The following is a 22,772-nucleotide window of genomic DNA, read 5'->3' on the forward strand; positions in this document are numbered from 1 at the left end:
TGATTTTAGCTTCTAAAATGTGAGATTTGGGTTTTCATGAGATAGGGCTCTGCTCAATCAGTGGCCCGCCCCTGTGAAGGGACATGGGCTATAAAACTTTTCAAACACGCCCTCCTCTCCCTTCCTATATAAGCCGTTGACGACAATATAACCTCCGGTTCCGAGGACGTGAGGACGACGGTCCTATGTCAGAATGGTTCAGATAATAACTACAGAACGAAGCCAACATCAGCGTGAGCTTTGGTTGCGAATGGTATGAACTTTGAACTCTTATTCACTACAGATGTGATACCTCCTAGCCATTGAGTTAGCAACAGCAGATGCAATCTGCTATCACACAACGACGTTACTACAACGTATCCAATTGACCACCAGAGACATTCTTCAAAGGACTCGGTTGGGCAACACGGCCTTCCATCTACCACCAACCTACCGAAGCGCAGCTCAGAGTAAATATTTATTGCATTTTCCTTTTACAAATGGGTGGTAATTTAGAATGCATAAAATACTGTATTTACGATAGCACAGCTTCTTCTCTTTGTTCCTCAGTCTTCCCGCTCCTTCACTCAACCAACCCCTTTTCTTTTATGTAATAAGCTGTCATATCTGTTCCGCCCGCTAGGGACGTTTTCCTTAATGATGTAATTTGTAATCAAGTTATGATTTAATTATGTGTATGTGTAATTCTGTGTGATTAGTTAGGTATTTAGTAAATAAATAATTAAACCCAATTTTGTATTGCTGATTCAAATTGTTTGCCAGGGTTCGTGCAGATAACCAAGAATTTACACCTTTCAGATGAGACTGAATTAAGATGCCGATTAATATTGACTGCCATTGATGTAAAATACTACTAGGTCTTTAAGAGTTTATTCGGAAGACAACAGCTCTATAAATATTATTTTGTGGTGCCTGACTCTCTAGTTAATTACATTTACATGAATCAGGTAATATTAATTACGGAGAAATAATTTTATAGAATAGCACTTAATCCGGCATAGCCAAAGACACGACACTAGTAAGTGATAGATTGCAATGCAGGAGCATACTTAACATTGCACTTGTGTAAACTGCTGAGACTGCAATGAAAATAAGGTCATCTATTAACATTCTACAGTAAAAACAAACAGCACTGTTATTTTGTCTCCTAAGCAATTGTTTGTGACAAATCAGTGTTTTTCGATCTGGAAAGCAACTTGTTTGCAGTGGAATGGAGAGGAAGGCGCACAGCATGTGGGCTACTGATTAATAAAACATGTCAGTTTCACTGATTATCACATTTGTGCCACAAAATGAAATATTAACAGGAAATGTGTTTTATGTTATGAAATGTTTCTTCAGTTACACTGTAGACTACTTATGAGTTAGATGTGCCACACAATAATTTTGCAGAAAAAACTGCTTACTGAAGTGTCGATTGCTTTTGTTTTTAGACAAACTAAGTTTCTTGCTCTATAAGGAATATGAAATGCATCTCAATGCTTTTGGTGACATTCAATACTACAACTTTTTTTTGTCACCCACACAGTGAAATTCACTGTTCATTTTCATGTATTTTGGGAAAAAATTCTCAAATACCAGTGGAAGTGGGACTGTAAAAAAGCATTACTAGCAGACAGGGGGCCAATGATTTCAGTGCCAACCCTTTTTATACATTTACATTTTAGTCATTTAGCTACAGAAAAGTATTTGGGCAAAGTGAAGAGAAAAAATAAAAACGGAAATGGATAGTACTTAAAAAACTCGAAATACTTTGAGAATAAAGAGGACATTTTAATGAAGTCAAAATAAGATGGAGAATAAAGTCGAAATATAATTTTGAGAATAAAGTCATCATATTGACAAATTTGCAATTATATTTATAAATCAAAGTAGGGGATTTGGTTAATTGCATGCCTTCCTGGCTCCCTGTTGCTGTGCACGCCACTGTTGAAATGCCTGGGTTAGATTGCCTGGAGATAATTTCCAGCTATTCTACACATTTTGTCATGATGGTAAGAGAAAATGTTACAGTTTTACAGCTAATTTCTTGTAATTCTAAAAGAAATTGCCATGCCATGTTCATATGCTATCTGTGCATGTGGTTTTCCCAATGTACAGTTTCGGGCAAGGGCACGGCACTGGATAGTTTAGATGACACCCGCAGAGGCACAGGTGGTGGTGGTTCTTCTGTCTGATGGGTTGGTTGGTTTTTGGATGGGGGAACTGTTTGAGTTTTAGCGATTGTGTGCACAACGAGCGCATATAACCCGGAGAGATTACTGCTTCCAAGGTTTTCTTTTTCCAAGCTATACGGAGGTTGCTCTAGCAAACAAACAGCGGAGACCTGAGGACACCATTCCATCCTGGAACTGAGCTCCCAGGCTTGAAAGGACAGATCAGATACAAATTCAATTAGCACTAAGGTGTGAAGTTAAAGGGCTTTCAGCCCAACAAGTGTCAGGAGACTTTGAAGCGTCCCCTGAAGCCCCCTCCTGCTGTTCAAAGACCAATCACTGGCATTTTCTACAAGAAATCTGCCTCCAGAAATAAAAGCTTTTTCCAAGTGGGTGTGACACACACCTACTCCCGTTGCCTGCTGAACTGCTGTTTGGATTCCACCTGGCGATCGGTTCGCTGTCTGCCCTGGCCTGTCTCCCCCTGTCTGGTACAGGTATCCCCACCACACTCACCTATCTCACCTAGCTTTCACCTAGCTTTCGCTCGCCTCCAGCACACAGGCACTGTTGGGACGAGTGACTCTGAACTTACAATGGCTAGCCCCAAGTCATTTAAATATATATATGTTTTATTGTGCATTTAGATATTTTGCTATTTGCCTCATGACTCCTGCATACTTTGTTGACTACAAACTTTCTTTACCCAACCGTGGGATAGACTGTTTGTTCCCACATTTGAGATTCTGACTCTATTGGTTACACAGACTTTTGGCCTATCTTAATCTAACCACCTCTCGCCAGCTTTGTATTCATGTTACCTGATGAAATTGCTGTACAATAGGATCTTGTTGCCATCTGATGCACATTCAGATGTCCTAAGTCAGCACTGCAGATCTCTCCCTGTCCTCTGCCGTGCCTTGATTGTATTACTGTTGATAATATCTGGAAATGTGCAAGTATACCCTGGCCCACCTACTGTTGCTAGTCCCAATTCTGACTCTGATATCTGCTTCACTGATTTCTGCTCTTGTAAAAGCCTGGCTTATTACCTCAAATGGATCAATTGAAAGTGTGGGTGCACAGCTCCCATCCAGATGCCGGGGCGGCAGCGTAGCCTAGTGGTTAGAGCATTGGACTAGTAGCCGAAAGGTTGCAAGTTCAAATCCCCGAGCTGACAAGGTACAAAATCTGTCGTTCTGCCCTTGAACAGGCAGTTAACCCACTGTTCCTAGGCCGTCATTGAAAATAAGAATTTGTTCTTAACTGACTTGCCTAGTAAAATAAAGGTAAAATAAATTAAAATAAATGTGTTGGTCATTACTGAGACGTGGTTAAGGAAGTGTTTTGAATACTGATGTTAACCTTTTTGGTTATGACCTTTTTCGGCCAGACAGATCTTCCATAGGTGGGTGAGTGACAATCTTTACCAAGGATCACCTTCAGTGCTCGGTTGTCACTAATAAGTCTGTCCCCAAACAATTAGCTGGTTTTAAGCACTAAACTTTCAAATAGTTCTTTGTTGACTGTTTCTGGGTGCTATCGCCCTCCATCAGCACCGGTCTGTACCCTTCCTGCACTAAGCTTTGTCCTGTCCCCTTACACTAAATCTGAATTTGTACTGCTAGGTGACCTAAAATGAGACGTGCTTAAACCACCTGACCAAGTCCTAAAGCAATGGGACTCCCTAAATCTTTCTCAGATGATCACAAATCCCACAAGGTATGACTCCAAATACCCAGAAAAGGAAACTCTCCTTGATGTTATCCTCACAAATAATCCTGATAGGTATCACTCTGGTGTTTTCTGTAATGACCTTAGTGATCACTGTTTTACAGCCTGTGTTCGTAGTGACTGCTCAGTGAAACGACCTGTCCTGATTTGTCATAGACGCTTGCTAAAAAACTTTAATGTGCAAGCCTTCCTTCATGAACTGGCCTCTGTAAAATGGTATAGAATCAGCTTGATCCCCTCTGTCGAAGACACTTGTACCTTGTTTTTAAAAATATTTTTAGTGGTATTGTTAAAGAAAATTAGAATTAGAAACAGGTTCAGCCCCTGGTTACTCCACCTCAAGAATTGCATTTGGCGAAAGGCTCGGCACACGCACACTCAGGCTGACTGGCTATTGTTCAGGCAAATGAGAAATAAGTGCACTCATCCTATCCGGGAGGCCAAAGTTAGTTACTTTAAGGAGCAGTTCTCTCTCTGTGGGTCTAACCCCAAGAAGTTCTGGAAAACGGTTAAAGACCTGGAGAATAAACCCTCCTCCTCACAGCTGCCCATGTCCCTTAATGTTGATGATGTGGTTGTTACTGACAAGAAGCACATGGCTGAGCTCTTTAATCACCACTTCATTAAGTCAGGATCCCTATTTGACTCAGCCATGCCTCCTTGCCCGTCCAGCATTTCCTCATCTCCCACCCCTTCTAATGCGACTATCCCCGATGCTTCTCCCTCTTTTTCCCCTGCCCCGCTACAAAATTTCTCCCTGCAGGCAGTCACTGAGTCCAAGGTGCTAAAGGAGCTCCTTAAATTTGACCCAAAAAAAACATCTGGGTCAGATGGTTTAGACCCTTTCTTCTTCAAGGTTGCTGCCCCTATCATTGCAAAGCCTATCTCCAACCTTTTTAAACGTTCTCTCCTTTCTGGGGAGGTTCCCATTGCTTGGAAGGTAGCCACAGTTAGTCCTTTATTTAAAGGAGAGATCAAATTGATCCTAACTGTTATAGGCCTATTTCTATTTTGCCCTGTTTATCAAAAGTGTTGGAAAAACTTTAAAAAAAATAATCAACTGACTGGCTTTCTTGATGTCCATAGTATTCTCTTGGGTATGCAATCTGGTTTCCTCTCAGGTTATGGATGTGTCATTGCAACCTTAAGGGTCCTCAATGATGTCCCCATTGCCCTTGATTCTGAGCAATATTGTGCTGCTATTTTTATTGACTTGGCCAAAGCTTTTGATATGGTAGACCATTCCATTCGGCTAAGGAGTATTGGTGTCTCTGAGGGGTCTTTGGCCTGGTTTGGTAACTACCACTCTCAAAGAGTGCAGTGTATAAAGTCAGAAAATCTGTTGTCTTAGCCACTGCCTGTCACCAAGGCTTAATCCTAGGCCCCACGCTCTTTTAAATTTACATCAACAACATAGCTCAGGCAGTAGGAAGCTCTCTCATCCATTTATATGCAGATGATAGTCTTATACTCAGCTGGCTCCTCCCTGGATGTTGGGTTAAATGTTCTACAGCAAAGCTTTCTTAGTATCCAACAAGCTTTCTTTACCCTTAACCTTGTTCTGAACACCTCTAAAACAAACATCATTGGTTGGTTTGGTGGCCCCTCTTCCCACAGGTGTTATTACTACCTCTGAAAGTTTAAAGCTTGAGGTAGTCACCTCATACAAGTACTTGAGAGTATGGCTAGACAGTGCACTGTCCTTCTCTCAGCACAACTCAAAGCTGCAGGCTAAAGTTAAATCTACACTTGGTTTCCTCTATCGTAATCGCTCCTCTTTCACCCCAGCTGCCAAACTACCCTGATTCAGATGACCATCCTACCGATGCTAAATTACGGAGACATAATTTATACACCAGCAGGTATGGGTGCTCTCGAGCGTCTGGATGTTCTTTACCATTCGGCCATCAGATTTGCCACCAATGCTCCTTATAGGACACATCACTGCACTCTATACTCATCTGTAAACTGGTAATCTCTGTATACCAGTCGCAAGACCCACTGGTTGATGCTTATCTATAAAACCCTCTTTGGCCTCTCTTTGGCCTCACCCCCCCGTAGCTGAGATATTTACTGCAGCCCTCATCCTCCACATACGACACCCATTCTGCCAGTCACATTCTGTTAAAAGGTCCCCAAAGCACACACATCCCTGGGTTGCTAGTCTTTTCAGGTCGCTGCCGCTAGCGACTGGAATGTGCTGCAACAAACACTCAAACTGGACAGTTTTATCTCAATCTCTTCATTCAAAGACTCAACCATGGACACTCTTACTGACAGTTGTGGCTGCTTTGTATGATGTATTGTTGTCTCTACCTTCTTGACGTTTGTGCTGTTGTCTGTGCCCAATAATGTTTGTACCATGTTTTTGTGCTGCTACCATGTTGTGTTGCTACCATGTTGTTATCATGTTGTGTTGTCATGTTTTACTGCCTTGTTATGTTGTTGTCTTTGGTCTCTCTTTATGTAGTGTTGTGTGTCTCTCTTGTTGTGATGTGTGTTTTCTCCTAAATGTATATTGTTTTTATTTATTTATTTTAATCCGAGGCCCCTGTCCCCGCAGGAGGCCTTTTGCCTTTTGGTAGGCTGTCATTGTAAATAAGAATTTGTTCTTAACTGACTTGCCTAGTTAAATAAATGTTAAATCAAAAATAAAAGAAATATGACATGTCCTACAGGAGTTGGGATAACATCAATATTTTTTTTGTGTGGATATGTCCGATTTGAGTCGCTGAGGTTGGTGTTCCAATATGTGAACTGTGTGGTATCATTATCCATTAAGGTGCCACCAACCTCCCGTGTTCTAGAGACATGTTAGCTTCCATCCACAAAGCTGCCTGAGGAAGACCAATCGAAAAGAGTTGCAGTTGGCTATCCTGTTAGCAGGTTGACGTTTGGACGTACTGCCAAATTCTCTCAAACAACATTGGAGGCATTTATGGTAGAGAAATGAACATTCAATTCTCTGGCAACAGCTCTGGTGGACATTCTTTCAGTCAGCATGCCAATTGCACGCTTCCTCAAAACTTGAGACATCTGTGACATTGTGTTGTGTGACAAAACTGCACATTTTAGAGTGTCCTTTTATTGTTCCCAGCACAAGGTGCACCTGTGTAATGATCATGCTGTTTAATCATATTCTTGATATGCCACACCTGTCAAGGGATGGATTGCCAAGTTAAAGTCCACTAACAGGGACGTAAACAAATTTGTGCACAAAATTGGAAAGAAACAAGTTTTTTGTGTGTATTTCCGAGATCTTTTATTTCAGCTCAGGAAACATGGGACCAACAACTGACATGTTGCGTTTCTATTTTTGTTCAGTATACTTTACTTATAGTGCATGTAGACCCCCTCAGGTTGCGCCTATTGTAGTGTGTCTATTGATCTATTGTTTTGTGTGTCATTGAAGCAAGAATTACATTGCTGCATCAAATACAGCTCCGACTCCAAGTCTTGTTTAATTTAGTTGTGTTCATGTGGGTACAAACATGACAAATTGGTGTCGAGATTGAACCTGCTTTTTTACCAATGTGCCATCCTGGTCTGAGATTACAGCAAAACTTGAAGGAGAAGACAGAAAAGTCCAGAGGAGTTGGATGTCGAAATCATGCAATGTCAGAATGCTCCGTCTGTCACGCCCTGATCTGTTTCACCTGTCCTTGTGATTGTCTCCACCTCCTCCAGGTGTCGGATATTTTCCCCAGTGTATTTATCCCATGTTTCCTGTCTCTCTTTGCCAGTTCGTCTTGTCTGTTTCAAGTCAACCAGTGTGTTTTCCCTTGCTCCTGCTTTTTCTATTCTCTTTTGCTAGTCCTTTTCTGGACTCTGTACCCGCCTGCCTGACCAGTCTGCCTGCCCTGACCTTGAGCCTGCATGCCACTCTTTACCTCCTGGACTCTGATCTGGTTTTGACCTTTTGCCTGTCCATGACTATTCTCTTTCCTACCCCTTTTGGAACGAATAAATATCAAACACTCAAACCATCTGCCTCCCGTGTCTGCATCTGGGTCTGGCCCTGAGCCCTTATACCGGCTTAGCTAGCAAGAGGGATGCGTAAGTCAATTGAAAAGCACATAATGACTTTGAAATAAAGTTAGCTTATGAATGTTTATTTTTTTTCACCTTTATTTAACCAAGTAGGCTAGTTGAACACAAGTTCTCATTTACAACTGCGACCTGGCCAAGAATAAAGCAAAGCAGTTCAACAGATACAACACAGAGTTACACATGGAATAAACAAACATACAGTCAATAATACAATAGAAAAAGTGTATATACAGTGTGTGCAAATGAGGTGAGATAAGGGAGGTAAGGCAATAAATAGGCCACGGTTGCGAAGTAATTACAATATACCAATTAAACACTGGAGTGATTGATGTGAAAAAGATGAATGTGCAAGTAGAGATACTGGGGTGCAAAGGAGCAAGATAAATAAATAAATACAGTATGGGGTTGAGGTAGTTGGATGGGCTATTTACAGATGGGCTATGTGCAGTGATCTGTGACTGACAGCCGGTGCTTAAAGCTAGTGAGGGAGATATGAGTCTTCAGCTTCAGTGATTTTTTGCAGTTCATTCCAGTCATTGGCAGCAGAGAACTGGAAGGAAAGGAGGCCAAAGCAGGATTTGGCTTTGGGGGTGACTAGTGAGATATACCTGCTGGAGCGCGTGCTACGAGTGGGTGCTGCTATGGTGATCAGTGAGCTGAGATAGGGTGGGGCTTTACCTAGCAGAGACTTGTAGATGTCTTGGAGCCAGTGGGTTTGGCAATGAGTATGAAGCGAGGGCCAACCAACGAGAGCGTACAGGTCGCACTGGTGGGTAGTATATGGGGCTTTGGTGACAAAACAGATGGCACTGTGATAGACTGCATCCAATTTGTTGAGTAGAGTGTTGGAGGCTATTTTGTAAATGACATCGCCGAAGTCGAGGATCGGTAGGATGGTCAGTTTTATGAGGGTATGTTTGGCAGCATGAGTGAAGGATGCTTTGTTGCGAAATAGGAAGCCGATTCTAGATTTAATTTTGGATTGGAGATGCTTAATGTGAGTCTAGAAGGAGAGTTTACAGTCTAACCAGACACCTAGGTATTTTGTAGTTGTCCACATATTCGAAGTCAGAACCGTCCAGAGTAGTGATGCTAGACGGGTGGGCAGGTGCGGGCAGCGATCGGTTGAAGAGCATGCATTTAGTTTTACTTGCATTTAAGAGCAGTTGGAGGCCACAGAATGAGAGTTTTATGGCATTGAAGCTCGTCTGGAGGTTAGTTAACACAGTGTCCAAAGAAGGGCCAAAAGTATACAGAATGGTGTCATCTGTGTAGAGGTGGATCGGAGAATCACCAGCAGCATGAGCGACATCATTGATGTATACAGAGAAGAGAGTTGGCCCGAGAATTGAACCCTGTGGCACAACCATAGACTGCCAGAGGTCCAGACAACAGGCCCTCCGATTTGACACACTGAATTCTATCAGAGAAGTAGTTGGTGAACCAGGCGAGGCAGTCATTTGAGAAACCAAGGCTGTTTAGTCTGCCGATAAGAATGTGGTGATTGACAGAGTTGAAAGCCATGGCCAGGTCAATGAATACGGCTGCACAGTAATGTCTCTTATCGATGGCAGTTATCATATAATTTAGGACCTGCTCTGAAACCAGATTTTCATAGCGGAGAAGGTACGGTGGGATTCAAAATGGTCTGTAATCTGTTTGTTAACTTGGCTTTCTATGACCTTAGAAAGGCAGTGTAGGATAGATATAGGTCTGTAGCAGTTTGGGTCTAGAGTGTCTCCCCCTTTGAAGAGGGGGACGATCGCGGCAGCTTTCCAATCTTTTGGAATCTCAGACGTTACGAAAAAGAGGTTGAACAGGCTAGTAATAGGGGTTGCACCAATTTCGGCAGATCATTTTTAGAAAGAGAGGGTCCAGATTGTCTAGCCTGGCTGATTTGTAGGGGTCCAGATTTTGCAGCTCTTTCAGAACATCAGCTATCTGGATTTGGGTGAAGGAGAAATGGGGAGGCTTGGGCGAGTTGCTGTGGAGGGTGCCGGGCAGTTAACCCGGGGTAGGGGTAGCCAGGTGGAAAGCATGGCCAGCCATAGAAAAATGCTTATTGAAATTCTCAATTATAGTGGATTTATCGTTGATGACAGTGTTTCCTAGCCTCAGTGCAGTGGGCAGCTGGAAGACGGTGCTCTTATTCTCCATGAACTTTACAGTGTCCCAGAACCTTTTTGGGTATGTGCTACAGGATGCAAATTTCTGTTTGAAAAAGCTAGCCTTAGCTTTCCTTACAGCCTGTGTATATTGGTTCCTAACTTCCCTGAAAAGTTACATATCACGGGGGCTATTCGATGCTAATGCAGTATGCCACAGGATGTTTTTATGCTGGTCAAGGGCAGTCAGGTCTGAAGTGAACCAGGAGCTATATCTGTTCCTGGTTGAACATTTTTTGAACAGAGCATGCTTATTTAAGATGGTGAGGAAGGCATTTTTAAAGAATAACCAGGCATCCTCTACTGACGGGATGAAGTCAATATAATTCCAGGATACCCCGGCCAGGTTGATGATGTGAAGTGTTTTAGGGAGCGTTTGACAGTGATGAGGGGTTGTAATTTGCCCGCAGACCCATTACGGATGCAGGCAATGAGGCAGTGATCGCTGAGATCTTGGTTGAAAACAGCAGAGGTGTATTTGGAGGGCAAGTTGGTTAGGAGGATATCTATGAGGGTGCCCGTGTTTATGGATTTGGGGTTGTACCTGGTAGGTTCATTGATAATTTGTGTGAGATTGAGGGCATCAAGCTTAGATTGTAGGATGGCCGGGGTGTTAAGCATGTCCCAGTTTAGGTCACCTAGCAGCACGAGCTCTGAAGATAGATGGGGGGGCAATCAATTCACATATGGTGTCCAGGGCACAGCTGGTTGGCAGAGGGTGGTCTATAGCAAGCGGCAACTGTGAGAGACTTGTCTCTGTAGAGGTGCATTTTTAAAAGTAGAAGCTCGAATTGTTTGGGTGTGAAAACACTTAGATGAATACAAATGTTGGGATATATTGGATCTATTGGGCAACCTACATTGAAAGAGTGGAACTTGTTTGTGACATTAAAGATGTCGCTGATGGGAAGAAAGTGTCTGTTGTGCTTAACATTATGGTTGCAAAGACATACAGCTTGCTACGCAGCTTGTTTACACCAGAAAAGCCAGCCGACATGTCATTCGAAGACATTGTTGACACATTACAAAACCATTTAAGCCCAAAACCTTTGGTAATAGCAGAGAAATTCTGATTCCATAAACGGAGCCGGTCAAAAAGTGAGACCATATCAGAATACATTGCAGAGCTGAGGAAAATATCTGAATATTGCCAATTTAGGGCAGGGCTGTCAGATGCATTGAGGGACACGCTTGTATGTGGCATGTAAAGAGAAAGCATACAAAAGTGGTTGCTAACAGAAAAGGACTTGACATTAGGACGTGCACTGAACATTACAATTCCAATGGCGAGCGCAGCAAAGGATGCATCTGAATAGCAAAGAAAGGGGCTTGAATGTGGTAACAAATAAAATGTAATTTAAAATATAAAGGGAGAAACATGTTTTCCCTGTGGCAAGACATCACGTGATGCAAATTACTTTTGGTTTAAATCAGTGATCAACAACCGGTAGATTGCACTCGACTTGTCAATATCCAAGGCTTTCTAGGTGATCGCCAAACATTTCTGAAAAAAACATTCCTATTTGTTTTGTTTTTTTGCACTTTTGCACTTTGGGGTAGGTGCACTTGATTCAGCTGCCCTGTGCCCCGGGTAGTCAAAGTTCCCCCGTTTTGAACCATTTTCATGTGTCTGAAGGTACAAACTCAGCCTACCCAGCGGGCCCGAAGAGCAAATCAAGTGCACCTATAGGTCTACCACTGGCCAATCAGAATATTAGTTATTGAACCTTTATTTAACTAGGCAGATAGCTTAGAGCACCATGTCTGTAGCTTTCTTGAGCCCACAGCAAAGTTGATAGTTGACTACTGTGTGACTCAAGTAACGGCCGTTGTTGGTGGAAGAAGGTGAGGACCAATGCTCAGAGTGGTAAGTGTCCATATTGATTTAATGGAATAAATGAACACTCAACAGAAAACAATAAAGTGACAACGAACGAAACAAAACAGTCCTATACGGTGAATACACAAAGCACAGAACAGAAAATAATCAATAAACAAAGGTGAAATCAGGCTACCTAAGTATGGTTCTCAATCAGGCACAACGATTGACAGCTGCCTCTGATTGAGAACCATACCAGGCCAAACACAGAAATCCCAAATCATAGAAAAAAAGAACATAGGTAACCCACCCAACTCACGCCCTGACCCATAATAAAACAAAGACATAACAAAAGAACTAAGGTCAGAACGTGACAACTCAACATGACTGGAGACACACTGTCAACGAATAGCTGCTGTTTTTATCAGTTAGCCATAAGCCATAAAACGCCCTCTTCCTATCCACCTGCTCTACAAAGTATATTGATAGACTTGCGTTGTTCTTAGCGGCTTGTGTCTTTCTAATATTGCGGAGTAGCCTATTTCACGCTCTCTGGTCATACCAATAACAACAAGAATTGGTGCATGAGTCAGAAATAATGAAGGGCGACTCAAGTTTCGCCATCAGCTGGAAGACAGTGTCCCCTTTTTGGTCAGTTAAAGGAGGGAGGAAGAGCTGAGGGACATTGAGAGGCAGCCTCTCCGCCTCTCTCTTGCTCTCTCCCCCTCCCCTCCATCCACCATCCATCCACGCATCAGATTAGTAAAGAAAAAAATTGTTGTATTTCATAACTCACAAGTAATACAACAACTGATCTATTGTCAGTGAGATCTTACACCTCATGTTTTGAAATAAAAATGTTAAATGGTCTGAGAAGAACAACTTTGGCAGGGCAATTCAATAATAACCAATATGCAGTGCTAACGTATTGAACCTTTAGCCTACTGCACAAACCTCATTGTTACAACACTGGTTTTAATAGGTTAAAGTTTGCGTAGGCTCATGTTTTTTAAAGTCATGTTTAATAAAAGATCTTAGCGGTAGATCTTGGCCTGCATTTTGACTCAAAGTGATCTTGGTTTGTGCCACAAGCAGGAGAGAGTGTGTAAAAGCAAAACAAAAAAGCACACACAAAGCAAACAGAAATTGCATAGAGAGAGAAACGCAAAACTACAAATGTACACAAAGTGACTGAGAGTGAGTCAGACTCAACTGGAAACAACACAAACTCATAGAAAGATGCTCTGTCATTCCTTGAACTGCATAGCATTACAGAAACAGACCGCAGAGTAATATGGATTACTCCAGAGAGCTGACAGGAGTCCATTTATAAATGGAGATAGACACCGGGTCAGCGTTATCAGTAATCTCAGCTACAGATTACAACAGACTCTTTTCAAAAATACCATTACAGAAGACAACAGTGATGCTCAAAACACACACTGTGGAAAAGGTTTCTCATTTGGGAAAAATGAATGTACATTTTACAAAGGCAAAACACAGCAGCTAGACCTGTACGTACTACAAAATGGAGGACCAGCACAGCTGTCAACTGGACAGGCACACTATCAAAGCACTGCACTGAATGTGTCATCACTAGGCAGCAGCAGCACTGCTAAGAGGCTATCCAACTGCTCACAAATTCCCAGGATGTTTTCAAAAAGGGAATTAGAAAACAGAAAAGAATGAAGGCCAGGACTGAGAGAGATGAAAAGGCTACTCCAAAATTTCACAAGGCCCATCCTGTGCCATCCTGTGCCATATCTGACCTAAAGTGGAGGCAGAGTTGCAGATCTTAAAGAATTCTGGGATTCTGTCCAAGGTGGACTGGAGTGAGTGGCCATTGTTACAGTTTTGAAGAAAGGGAATGCTGGAATCTGGAAACGTACGCATCTATGGGACTTTAAACTGACAGTTAACCCCGTATCCACTGTCTCGCATTGAGGACATAGAGTTGAAGTCGGAAGTTTACCTTGGCCAAGTACATGTAAACTCAGTTTTTCACAATTCCTGACATTTATTCCTAGTAAAGATTCCCTGTCTTAAGTCAGTTAGGATCACCACTTAATTTCAAGAATGTGAAATGTCAGAATAATAATAGGGAGAATGAGTTATTTAAGCTTTTATTCTTTCATCACATTCCCAGTGGGTCAGAAGTTTACATAGCCTCAGTTTGTATTTGAAAGCATTGCCTTTAAATTGCTTAACTTTGGTCAAACGTTTCAGGTAGCCTTCCACAAGCTTCCCACAATAAATTGGGTGAATTTTGGCCCATTCCTCCTGTCAGAGCTGGTGTAACTGAGTCAGGTTTGTAGGCCTACTTACTACTACTACTACTTACACACGTTTTCAGTTCTGCCCACAAATTTTCTATGGGATTGAGTTCAGGGCTTTGTGATGGCCACTTCAATACTTTGACTTTGTTGTCCTTGAGCCATATTGCCACAATGTTGGAAGTATGCCTCGGGTCATTGTCCATTTGGAAGACCCATTTGAGACCAAGCTTTAACTTCCTGACTGATGTCTTGAGATGTTGCTTAAATATATCCACATAATTTCCCTCCCTCATGATGCCATCTATTTTGTGAAGTGCACCAGTCCCTCCTGAAGGAAGCAGCCCCACAACATGATGCTGCCACCCCTGTCCTTCACGGTTGGGATGTTGTTCTTTGGCTTGCAAGCCTCCCCCCTTTTCCACCAGAGATAACAATGGTCATTATGGTCTAATAGTTCTATTTTTGTTTCATCATACCAGAGGACATTTCTCCAAAAAGTACGATCTTTGTCCCCATGTGCAGTTGCAAACCATAGTTTGGCATTTTATGGCGGTTTTGGAGTAGTGGCTTCTTCCTTGCTGAGTGGCATTTCAGGTTATGTCGATATAGGACTCGTTTTTACTGTGGATATAGATACTTTTGTACCTGTTTCCTCCAGCACCTTCACAAAGTCCTTTGCTAATGTTCTGGGATTGATTTGCACTTTTCGCACCAAAGTATCTCTAGGAGACAGAATGCTTCTCCTTCCTGAGCGGTATGAAGGCTGCGTGGTCCCATGGTGTTTATACTTGCGTACTATTGTTTGTACAGATGAACGTGGTACCTTCAGGCGTTTGGAAATTGCTTCCAAGGATGAACCAGACTTGTGGAGGTCTACAATTTTGTTTCTGAGGTCCTGTCTGATTTCTTTTCATTTTCCCATGATGTTAAGCAAAGAGGCACTGAGTTTGAAGGTAGGCCTTGAAATACATCCACAGGTACACCTCCAATTGACTCATATGTTGTCAATTAGCCAATCAGAAGCTTGTAAAGCCATGACATAATTTTCTGGAATTTTCAAAGCGTTTTAAAGTCATAGTCAACTTAGTGTATGTCAACTTCTGATCCACTGGAATTGTGATACAGTGAATTATAAGTGAAATAATCTGTCTGTAAACAACTGTTGGAAAAATTACTTGCAAAGTAGATGTCATAACCGACTTTCCAAAACTATAGTTTGTTAACAAGAAATTTGTGGAGTGGTTGAAAAAAATGAGTTTTAATGACTCCAACCTAAGTTTATGTAAACGTCCGACTTCAACTGTATTTGCTTTCCTATCAGGAGCGGGACGCTTCACGGGGATAGACCTAGTGCAAGCTTACTTACACATGGAAATTGAGGAATCGTCATAATAGTTTTTGACAATCAACACACAAAGGCTTATTCTCGTACAACCATCTTGTTTTCGGGATAGCCTCAGTACCAGTTAACTAACAAAGCAATGGACCAAGTGCTTCAGGGGATATCAGATACCGCTGCTCCCGAGAGGCGCAGGGGTTTAAGGCACTGAATCTCAGTGCAAGAGGTGTCACTGCAGTCCCTGGTTTGAATCCATGCATGCAACGTCTGAGCAGGGGACCATTGTTTGCTTATGGCCCCCACCCCACAGAGGGTGTGCCCGAGTGAAACATGCCAGTGAGATGTTTCGCTCTGGGGCACCCCCTTCGCGGCAAGGGGCAATAAGCAGACCAGAGTGGCCCCACCATGACCAGAGAGAAATTAAGGGCTTTCTCTACTGCCCCTGCCTCGGATTTGATACCTGTTGTTCGCTAGCGATAGCAAAGATGATCTATTATATTGACAAGATATATTGACAGTACATGTCTTCAAAGGGAGGAGACGAGGACAGGTGGGACCATTCTAACCAATGAGAGGGCAGATATGGGTGTGAACCACAGGCACAACTAAGTTGTTTTTCTCAAAGTTAACGAATGCCACGTCCATATATATCAGTACATTTGTAACAACCTAAACATGAATCTATTTGATGAAATAAGCCTCACGTAATTTGACACACTCTCATAGACCTCCATGCAAAATGGTCTGCTTAGCTCGTGGGGACAGATTTTGGGTGGAGATAATCCTCCCTGGTGGTAGCCAGTCATAGTGATGCACAAGCTAGGTCTATTTTAAACACTACCATCCATAAAATTATGCCAGCTGATTCATGATTTCGACTGGCTGAGAAACGCTGCCTGCCTGTCTGTCTCGTCCTGACTCCCGACACATTCATTACTATGGCACAGGCTGGAGATCGAATTTGAATATTGAAACAATGTTGCAAATGTCAGAGAGACAGACAGGAAGGTTTATACAAGTCTCTGCTGTTGAAAACTGAATGTCAGTCTCAAAGAAATGTGAGATAATGTCTAGATGCTTTTATATAGTGGAGATCAAGTTTATAAATGCCTGGCTGGGCTGATAAGACAGTGGATTATGCAGTCAGATGGAGCAGAGTAAATATGCATTTTAATGTCATAGATTTAGCCGGTGGTAACTTGTGGAATAGACACTGTCTGGAATGTGGTTTTAACCAATCAACATTCAGGATTAGATTTACCCGTTGTATAAAAAGGTAGAAAACACGACGCCGCCATTTAAATCCCTGTAAGGATACTGACGAGTTCATTCAGATTTCTTTGAAAATGTAATAAAATTGTTTGAATTGGTAAACTGTCGTTTTTGTAAACCTGCCAAATGTTTTTGACTAAACTACAGTATGATTCTCAAAGTACAATAACTATTCCTCTCTAGCAAACACATGGAGAGAAATCAAAGCAATACTAATTGGACAAATTGAAGGGAAAAGTTCAACATGCTTCATTACCTTTCACAACCTTTGTTTTGCCATGCCTAGGGAAATGCACACCACAAATCCACACACATACAATTTGAACTGCTGTTAACGTGAACAAGTGGGAGTAGATAGTGAATGTATGGTACACCCACCTAACCATCCTCCCAATTGAATTGTTTGCCCTCTCAGTGCATTAAGCATAGCTTTAAAAAACTGGGAATAAATAGTGGATGAAGTCAGCAATCTCGACACACTCTCCGGCACACTATGTTCAAAGATTTTGCAATTGCTCATGCGCGCCTAGTTTGAGTATCAACTGACAGCTGAAATACAAAAAAGGAGCTGGGGGAAGCTGTGTAATTAATGTGAGTGTTTAATTGGGTTGTGTGTCTAGTGTACCGAATGCTATTCACACGGATATTACCGCTGACCTTCAATATCTAATGCGGGCATCCCTTCAATTTTCTATTGTGTAAGGAACTTAAAATCTTCACAATTGGCTCGAAAGATTCTTGAACAGCGTTTGTCATTCTGACAGTTGGCTGTCTGCCAGATACAATACTGCCACATACATTGTGGGGACTCTTATCTTGAAGTGGCACCGTAAAGTCTCCTCAATACAAATGTGTTTCATTACAAAAAGTAGTTATGGTGTAATTATTACATAGTACCCACAACAGTCATACCTGTTTTCAGTTTGTGTAATTACACTTTTGTATGAACATTTGCATTGCATTGCATTTATGTCATAAACGTGTGTATAGGTGGCAGGGAAGTCAGGCGCAGGAGAATCGAACTTGGTAAAATGGAGTAGTTTAATAACTTAAAAACATAGCTCCAAAACCATGACAATAAATCAAAACAAAGTGGGTACGAGGACCAGTCGCGCACCAATACAAACAACACGATAAATGAACAACAAACAATCTCTGACAACAGAGGGTTAAATACACAACAGGTAATGAATGGGATTGGAACCAGGTGTGTAGGAAGACAAGACAAAACAAATGGATCAAATTATGGCTAATAGACCGGTGACGTCGACCGCACCACCCGAACAAGAAGAGGCATCGACTTTGGCAGAAGTCGTAACACATTTACTACAATTGTGTCTGAGCAACCACCTAAAATTACATTGCTAAGCCTTGTTTATACATCGTTTGTCCTGATCTTGCCCACATTCTGATTGTACCCACATTTTCCGAAATATGTCTACACGTGTCTCATATCCGTCCACAGTGTCTGCATTGTGACCACATTTCCTGTTCCCTCCCTGTATGCAAGTTATTTGACAGTTATTCTTTCAAAATAATATTATTTATTTATTTGAAGACACATATTGATGCCATAAGTCAATGGTGCCACCTGTCAAAGATTTAATGATGATTTTAAATGGTTTCACTGTCCAGATCCGTCTACACTTGTAAGACACAATGCGTGACTGACTTCCTCCGGAGGTGGTCAAGACCTGATCACAATCAGACCACAACTAGTCTTTTAATTGTCTACACTTGTCTGAAAATGTGGGCACAAACAGAATGTGGACAAGATCAGGACTAAATATGAATGTTAGAATCAGAACAGGGCATAAGATCACTCAATGTTCAATCTCTGTTATTGTGCATGCTGGAAACAGGAATACGAGGTACTATGGTACAGTATGTAACAATATGTTATGTAACTACCACATTAGTACATAGATATGGGGAGTGACCCAAAAGTAAAATCTGAATGTGCTACTTTTGTTTAGCGTCTAATTACATGACATACTGATTGCAGCTCTTGTTTCCTTAGAAACGACATAGTTACACCAGCACTGCCTCTGCCCTCGGCACTCATGGAATCTTTTTCCAGCCAAATCATGGGGAGGAACCCTTGTTGCTTTGTTGGAAAGCTATCCACTAGACCCCTGGGATATGCTATAACCTGCCACAAAGAAGGATTAGAGGACCAAAAAGAGTTGTACACCTGTCATCCCATATTTTCCTGCTCGGTCACACTCGGATCCTGCTGACTGTACCAAATATCACAGGGAAAGGGATAAAACATTTTTTTTTTTTAAAGATGTGATACAGTAGGCCTACTGTGTCCAGTATCACAATTACTGACAACTAACTAACTATATACTTACTTATACATACTGTCATGTTCCCAACATTTTTGGGGGCGCTCAGCAGATAAAGGGAACTAATCAATAAGTTACTGATAACCAAAATGAAACAGGTGGGGTTTTAAAATGGGTTCTGAAAGGCATTAATTGGGGGGGGATTTGCCTGAGAACAGACAAACTAAAAGAAAATCCCACACCAATTTAGGTTAGGGCAGGGGGCCTTCCCTGGGTGCACGTTTTTAGTTTCATGCACTAGCACTACCACAACTGATTGAAATAACTGACTCATCATCAAGTTTTGTTGATTTGAATCAGCTGTATAGTGCTGGCACAAGACCAAGTTTGGGAAACCCTGGGTGAGGTAGGAAAAAAAACTAAGCCTGTAACACATACTTACGTACTTATGTATCATAATGGTTAGTGTCATTGCTATTTGAATGATGAATATATTTTCCATATTACATGTAATTGACAAGTCCTCATCAGCTGTATACCGATGTAAAAATTTCTTCGGGACCCACTCCTAAATTACACAGTAGTTCACGACACTGCTATTGCAATATCTAGGTTGCTTATAAAGGTGTGTAATTAAAATCATGTAAAATTACACACCTTTTGACATTCATAACACATCTGTTGTGTATCATTCTACTTCATTTCAAGTGACGCACATACATTCATAACAGATCCGTGATGCTGTTGTATCATGTCAACAAGAGACTCCCCACAATCTGTTCACTTTGTTTTTAAATTACCCCCCCAAAAAAATTATATTCAAATGGTATTCCTAATGATTAATAGCTCTAGCTTCCTTGCTGTCTTGTTTTGATTCATTTGAGAAAGTCAAACAGGGTATCTGGCGCATGTTGTCGCTAATGTCATTGGTCATGGATATGCTAAAAAAGGCGATGATGGTAGCCCTATAACGGTAGCGGCATTAGCATATTATAAGCAGTATTTTTATGAATCATTACGTTCCAGTTATATTAAGCGGTCAAACATAGCCTAGCTAATTAAAAAAATCACACCAAGACTGATTAAATACTTGACTGCTTTACTTTTCTTTTTAACTCTGCTTCTTTTTAAAGTCTGAAATAATTACTAGCTGCCCTCCTTTGAGATTTCTTCCATAATGAATTAGTATGCAACTGCCAATGCTGGAGTGAACATAACTTGAATAAAAATATATATTTTGGTGTACAGCGACAAAAGAGTAAGTATTTGCTTTAATGACAACGGTTGGTTTTGTTTTAACCTCACACAAAACAACAACAAAAATATCAGTTGCAGTGTTTTCTTCAGGTCCTTCTTTATGTTTCATTGACCTTATGCCATAACATTATAAATACCCTTGGCCTAAAAAATCGTATATAGTAACTACTGTGATACCTAGTTGAATTTTCTGTAATTAACATGTCATTTGTTATACACATATTATATTGGCAAGCAAACTGAAATACATTGTTTGATTCTCCCCGTACATTTCCGGCTACCTATGCTGCAATTACACTGCACTTACAAGGGTGTGATACATTTTTTACGGAAGTGGTATAAAGTCCACATTTTGTAAATTGTTCTTCACACTAAAGGTTAAAAATAGACCAGTCGATTCGTTTTCTCCACAAATATCCATTTAATCTTCACAAATTTACTGAAAATCACAGTTTATTGAAAGAAAGGTCAAATAACACAGATCAATGTAGCTAGGAGTAACTACTCAGTGCATGGCACATTCTCAGGGAGACGACTCATTGTGAGTCTTTGGCTCTTCACCTCTAGCATGTTAAAGGCAGAAAGAGCTCTGCAATATTAAATGTTGAAAGAAGTTGGCCAGCCAACTTGAGAGCCTATATACTTTAAAATATGGAGGAGATAGTAAATTAACCTTGCTACAATGAGTGACAAACCATATTTGTAAGTTTGGTGTTACAGCAGTTTTTGTTAATGGGACTACTTATATTACAGAATATCATGACCTCACCAGTGCAAAGGGATTTATTTAGAAATAACACACATTTACTGTAGAAAGTAGTGTCCTCGCTCTGAAAAAAAACAACAATGAACAATCATAAAACAAGTTACCAATGCCATTGCTACCTTTTAAAAGAAGTCTAGAATGCATGCCATGTTATTATGCAGGTTTTCAATCGAAAAATTTAAACATTTCACGGTTGAGAAGTTTGTTTTCGTCCAACAATTCCTGTGTCTCTTTTGCAAACTGTGTGTGTGTGTGTGTGTGTGTGTGTGTGTGTGTGTGTGTGTGTGTGTGTGTGTGTGTGCGTGTGTGCGCACAAGTATGTGCTCTGAAAAAGATCTCCAGGTAACGCAGGTGTTCTGCATCTCCAATGATATCCCATCCATTCAGTTGTTTTTGTGTAGTTTCGTGTTTTTGCTGCCTCCCTCTACTTCCTCCCTGCCATCTGAGGGCTTTGCATTTGATTTTCCAATCTGCGCTGCAGGCCTTTGCTGTTGACAATACAAAAGACAAGAATGTATAGTTCATAAACAACAGCGGCAGAGTAACAGAGAAACAACGGTCTACTGTACAGAAACAATACTGGATTGATCACAGTAGTACTAACAATACAGCAGTATTACTTAAATAATACAGCAGTATTACTTTAACAATACTGCAATCCTACTTCACACTCATGTTGATTAGCCTATCCCTTTTACTGGAAATATACACTCCACATACACTTAGGTCTGGGACAATACCAGTGTTGCAATATATATTTTGTTCCATGGCAAAATAGAAAACTTGAAGCTGTCCTTTAAAAAGCTGCTGTATGTAAAATATTGTGTGATTATAACTACGTTTCCATCCACAGTTTTTATGCAAGTAAAATCATACTATATATATATATTTTTTTTACAGCTGTGATAGAAACAGGTAGTTTCGATACAATTTAATAAATGCAGACAGATCATTTGAGATTAAATCTTTTAGTGTCGGTTAAATTAATTATGCGAGAAATGCTGGTGGAACCACTTTTATGTACAAATATTGATATAATAACAAAAGTTGAGCTTTAACCAAAATGTATGTTATTTTTCATTTTTTAAACAACTAATTGACCAACATTAGTAAAAAATTTGAATTCCATTTAAAAAAAAATCTGAGCTGAATGCGCAGTTTCTCTAGAGATGAATTAGATCAAGCCCGAACTGTGCTATGTGGTAGGGGGTATGTAGTTTCCAACAGGCTAATATTCTACATACAGTACCAGACAAAAGTATGGACACACATACTCATTCAAGTGTTTATTTTTTATTTGGACTTATCAAAACTATGAAATAACACATATGGAATCATGTAGTAACCAAAAAAGTGTTAAACAAATCTAAATGTATTTATATTTGAGATTCTTCCAATAGCCACCCTTTGCCTTGACAGATTTGCACACTCTTGGCGTTCTCTCAACCAACTTCACCTGGAATGCTTTTCCAACCGTCTTGAAGGAGTTCCGACATATGCTGAGCACTTGTTGGCTGCTTTTCCTTCACTCTGCGGTCCAACTCATCCCAAACCATCTCAATTGGGTTGAGTTCGGGAGATTGTGGAGGCCAGGTCATCTGATGCAGCACTCCATCATTCTCCTTCTTGGTCAAATAGCCCTTACAC

At 41.1% G+C, this 22,772-nt stretch overlaps 1 protein-coding gene across 2 annotated transcripts in view; it reads right to left on the minus strand.

Moving 5' to 3' along the window:
- Nucleotides 1-17,843: 17,843 nt before the first annotated feature.
- Nucleotides 17,844-22,772, minus strand: part of LOC109895031 (leucine zipper protein 2-like) — a 160,053-nt gene continuing 155,124 nt past the window's right edge. For both annotated transcript variants that reach the window (XM_031830657.1, XM_031830656.1), the window contains one exon: nt 17,844-21,613. In XM_031830657.1, coding sequence (XP_031686517.1) covers nt 21,509-21,613 — 105 coding nt within the window. In that variant the 3' untranslated portion in view covers nt 17,844-21,508. The remainder of the gene's footprint in view (nt 21,614-22,772) is intronic.

Source organism: Oncorhynchus kisutch, linkage group LG8 (assembly GCF_002021735.2).
Source record: "Oncorhynchus kisutch isolate 150728-3 linkage group LG8, Okis_V2, whole genome shotgun sequence".
Classification (NCBI taxonomy): domain Eukaryota; kingdom Metazoa; phylum Chordata; class Actinopteri; order Salmoniformes; family Salmonidae; genus Oncorhynchus; species Oncorhynchus kisutch.